The sequence below is a fragment of the Zophobas morio genome, unplaced genomic scaffold (genome assembly GCF_036711695.1).
Source record: "Zophobas morio isolate AGI-343-1 ecotype UQ-CSIRO unplaced genomic scaffold, CSIRO_AGI_Zmor_V1 ptg000259l, whole genome shotgun sequence".
Lineage (NCBI taxonomy): Eukaryota > Metazoa > Arthropoda > Insecta > Coleoptera > Tenebrionidae > Zophobas > Zophobas morio.
In genome coordinates, this window is record NW_026972363.1 from 92,124 (window position 1) to 97,183 (window position 5,060).

Genomic DNA, 5,060 nt, shown 5'->3' on the forward strand with positions numbered 1-5,060 from the left:
GCGCAAACTCAAGCTCGTGGTTAACGCGAACTTTCTTTTCTTTGGCTCTTCGATTGTTGCATATTTTAACTCACCTTCAAAATTCTAATACAAAAGCGTATAAAACTTAGCTAAAAATGGTAGTTTGCGTTAAATTTGAAATTTCTTAGGGGAGTCGCTAATATTTGTAAAATAATGCGTAGAGCCTCCCGAAAGATATAAGAAAGAAGGCATGGTTTCTAATTGTAACACACTACAATTTAAAGCTATTATTAAGTTACAAAACGCTTTAAATTTATTTTATCAATATTGTTTTTATTTTTTAAATATTAATAATAACGGTAATATCAGTAATAAATGATAAAGTAATAGTAAAAAAAAAATGCATTGTGTAATTACTTTACTTTATTAACTCCGTGGGTATTCTGCTTGAAAAGTTTTTTTTTTTCTACTATGAAAAAACCCAACTGTTCGGTGATATTCTTTGTTTAACACTAAATTTAAAAAAAACTCACTTAATGAATTTAATAAAAATTTAAACTTAATTGGAATTTTAAGTGTTTAAAAACTAAATAATTACATATAAATCTAATTAATAAGTTAGTTAAATTTACACTTTTTAAAAAAATTTTTCCGTTACTTTAGCCCCGTTTTTATTAGTGCGTGCTCTCAAAAACAATATGACCAATTAGAAAAAAATTTAATAATTGGTGAACACAAAACTAATGAGGTTTCGTAATTTTAAAATCTTAATCGTTTTGATTAATTTTAATTATATTTGGAAACTTCGTCCTTTGCAAAGTTAACTTTCGTTTATGTGAAGAAATAGAATTAATTAATTATTATATAATTATTGTACGACAATTTGTTATTATAAAAAACTTCAAAGTTAAGTGTACTCTTTATACGCTGTTAAGTTCACTCTCTGAGAGGTAAATGGTCTTGTTTATAGTTTTTTCTACTATGCTATTTAAAGTAAGGTTTTTCATCCACAGATAACCATAAATATGTACCATACATGTCTAGATTTCTATGTCCAAGTATACTAAGAAATATTTTTTATTTCCTGGAAGCCAAGAAATAAACAAGTATAGCGAAATTTAACGCAACTATCTGCACTCGTTAAATACGTTTGGCCTAACTAGAATCCTAATTTGGTTAGCACTTTTTTGTTTAGAAACAATTTAGTTTTTACACAAATTTGTTGACATTTATGGACAGTTACTGTTAAATCAGAAGCGTTATAAAGAGACAACAGTAATTATTAGGTTTTACTGTTAATTCGCGTCCTGGAATTTAGTAATACCAATATATCGATAGTTGGACAACTTTTAATAGATAAACTCCTGTAGCATTAATTTATTTAAGGGCACGAACTCATGTTTAGTGAAGACGAAAAAAAAGAACTGCGAGAGCGCTTTGGTAATGTTTTTGATCATTTTTTTTATAATTATTCAAGCTTAAGCGTTTTGTATGTACCGGTATTATAAGACGAACTGGATGAAAACAAAAACGGACTGTTAAGCTTAGACGAAATAGACAAAGGTCTTAAGGATGTACAACTTATTGTCCCCAAGCATGAATTGCGTCAACTCATCTTCGATTTTGACAAAAATAATGATGGCTATCTCAACTTTGAGGAGTATTGCGAGCTTTGCTCAAACATAAAGGAAAAAAAGATAGGCCATCTTAACGTGGTAAAAGGTCTTTCAGGCCTAAACATCGTGGAGTCTACTCGTCCGCAATCTGCAGCTGGTTCATTTCTTTTAAATAATACTTAGTTAACTTAATATTTAATTTTTTATTCGAAAGGAACGACCCATTCCTTTTCTGAAGAGGAAAAATATGCTTTTACCGACTGGATTAACCATATTTTGGGTAATGATCCAGACTTAAAGAGTCAACTTCCCATTAACGTAGAAGGCATGGAATTATTTAAAGCTTGCAACAGTGGCTTGCTTATAGCGTATTCCCATACATAATGTGATATTTAACGTATTCTACTAACTATCTATATAAAGAAAACTTATTAATTCTGCGGTTCCCGAGACTATTGATGAACGCGCACTCAACAAAAAGAATCTCAACGTTTTTAAGATTCACGAAAATCAGACTCTTTGCCTCAATTCGGCTAAAGCTATCGGTTGTAGCATAACTAACATTGGAGCACAAGATATTATAGATGGCATTCCGCACTTGTGCTTGGGCATGATCTGGCAGGTTATTCGGATTGGCTTACTGGCTCACATCAACTTAAAAGAGTGCTCTGGTACTATTTCTTTTCTGTCGTGCTATCCGATTTGGTTAAATGTTTTTCTGGGGGCAGGCCTCGCCTTACTTTTGGAAGAAGGAGAGACCCTGCAGGACCTCCTCGCGCTTCCTGCCGAGCAATTGCTTATTCGCTGGGTCAACTACCATCTGAAGCAAGCCGGTACTCAGAGTTTCACGAGAAGATTCTCTAAACCGTTGCATCTTTTGACTGCAGGCACCAACCGGACTATTTCGAACTTTTCCGGGGACATCAAGGATTCCGAATGTTACACCATCCTGCTGAAGCAGATAGCCCCCCAGGAGCTCGGGATCGACACGTCGCCTCTCCGGGAGACGGACCATCTGAAGCGTGCGGAAGCCATGCTTGATAACGCAGAAAAGATGAAGTGCAGGCGCTTCGTGAGACCAACAGACGTGGTAAAGGGAAACCCCAAACTTAACCTCGCTTTTGTGGCGAACTTGTTCAACACGTATCCGGCGCTGAATCCTGTGGAAGTGACGGTTATAGAGGAGACCAGAGAGGAGAAGACTTACCGCAACTGGATGAACTCCCTCGGGGTGTCCCCGTACGTTAACAACCTCTACCAGGACCTCCGGGACGGCCTCGTGATACTGCAGCTTTTCGACCACGTGTACACTGGTTGGTAGATTGGAAACGGGTCAACCAGCCACCCTACAAAGAGAACTGGGCTGTCATGAAAAAGACCGAGAACTGCAACTACGCGGTGGACCTTGGGAAAGGTACACTACCGTCCTATCTGTATCCCACAATTTCGCTCATGGGGCTACAGAAAAGAAGTACTCTCTGGTCGGCGTGGGCGGAAAGGATCTCGTGGACGGGGGCAAGACCCACACGCTTTCTCTGATTTGGCAGTTGATGAGGGCGTATACTCTCGAGGTTTTAAAGAAGCTATCTGGGTCTGAGAAGCCAATAACAGACGGCGACATCCTCCGTTGGGTCAACGAGACACTCACCGCTCACGGCAAGAGTAGCCAGATTAAGAGCTTTAAAGACCCGTCCCTCGCAGACTCGATGACCGTCGTCGATTTAGTCGAGTCTATCAAGCCCGGCTCGGTGGACTATCAAATCCTGAAACCGAAGGCCACCGGTCACGGTGACCGCATGAGCAATGCCAAGTACGCCGTTTCCATGGCTCGCAAGATCGGCGCCAGAGTCTACGCTCTTCCAGAGGATCTTGTCGAGGTCAACCCAAAGATGGTGATGACAATATTCGCCTGCTTGATGTACGTGTGGTGTGCTCTGCTATTGCTGAGTTTACTGATAATATATTCCTTTCTTTGCATGCGGATTAGGAGCTGTTCCTACCAAAAGTGAGACTGACTTACGAACTTGGCGAAGCAGAGTTAATAAAGGCGTGCACATCGAGCAGCTACTGCTTTCTTCCACTCCCTCTCTCGTAAACAGTAAGCGTCTACTTCACTCTTTTCGTAGCTGAATAGCTCACTGAGTAGATGTCGTCCTCTTGACAGTGAGATTATTTTTAGAGTAGAAATATGTAGAAGTCAAGAACAACTTTTTTTTTAAAGAGTAAATTGTATATGAAAAATTCTTTGAGTGAACATAACGAGGTAGTAGGTGCATACAAGTTTTGGTACCTGCAGGCTAGAGCTAGTTACTTAAAGGTGTTAAATGATTAACGCCCCGTCAAATACTAAAATTACTCACTTTGAAATAATTCTTGCATTTGTTAGTGTCGACTGCCACCTCTCAAGTTACGCAAGGATCATTACAAAAATGTCCGCATATTTCCGTCTATCCTATAAATTTTCATGCATATTATAAAGACTTCGTGCCAAACAACACCACACTGTCAGAACTATAAACTATAAACTAGTTACTCTAAATATTGGTGTTTTTAAGTTTCGGGATTTTTTTTCGTTATTGTATAGCCTCAGCTTATGCAGAGACCAAAGTTACAACCGGTACTTACTAGAAAGGAAGACTAAAAAGCTAAGGTAAAATTGATATAATTCTATTTTTACAAAAGGTTACACTTCTGTAAGGTGCGGTTGCCCTTGAATAAAATTTTTTAAGTTCACTTTCTACAAAAAAGAGAGCGAAAACTCTACATTATAGAAAGTTAGCACAAAGGAAACTAAGATTTTTAAAGAGTTCGTTAGAGCTCCGGGGAGAGTCATACAAATATATTTAAGGGCCTGGATATAATATTTCTGATGTTATTCCTAGCACTCGCTTCTGCTCAATATTAAAGTTTTGCAGTATTAAGGGGTTATGCACGTAGTAGCTCTTACCAATGGTATCTCGTTGGGATCTTAAGTGGTAAAATACCCCCTCTGTGTGCTACACTATTAGTTTTAAGCATACTACATATTAAAAATTTTCAAATAAGATTCCAAGTAGAGCACTAGAAAAATATTTTTTAACGTAGCGACCTACAAGGCAGACAAATAAATATATATGAATTTCATTAAGAACTGCATAATGCAATGACATTTTACGCACAAAAGTAATGAAATGTATTAAGTTTAACCACAAAAAAGTTTAGTACCAGTTGTAATAATATCCTCAAAAGTTCACTCCACATATCTTATAAGGCGTGTAATCTAGTAATTACTTAGAGCGAGAATTTTTTTTTTAGATATAAAGAAAAATAAAAACATTTCCTTAAAGACCGCTATAATGGCCAAGCGAAGCGCTACGCATTATCGGCAAAATGAGGTGCGAGGATTAGATGCGCATGAGCGTTTGTGTTAGGAAGTAATTTTAGTTAAAATGAATTTTTTCAGAGGGCTAACTGTAGCATGCTAGCGCTAGAAAAAAAAAAACC

The 5,060-nt window shown here is 37.4% G+C and overlaps 1 protein-coding gene across 1 annotated transcript; it reads left to right on the plus strand.

Moving 5' to 3' along the window:
• Positions 1–1,276: 1,276 nt before the first annotated feature.
• On the plus strand, positions 1,277–3,655 carry LOC135119372 (fimbrin-like). Its single transcript, XM_064043783.1, is given in 9 exon segments — positions 1,277–1,401; positions 1,471–1,734; positions 1,792–1,945; positions 2,001–2,248; positions 2,306–2,410; positions 2,465–2,890; positions 2,893–2,991; positions 3,042–3,495; positions 3,565–3,655. Coding segments are annotated over 9 exon segments (1,815 nt in total). The 5' UTR covers positions 1,277–1,358; the 3' UTR covers positions 3,587–3,655.
• The last annotated feature ends 1,405 nt before the right edge of the window (positions 3,656–5,060 follow it).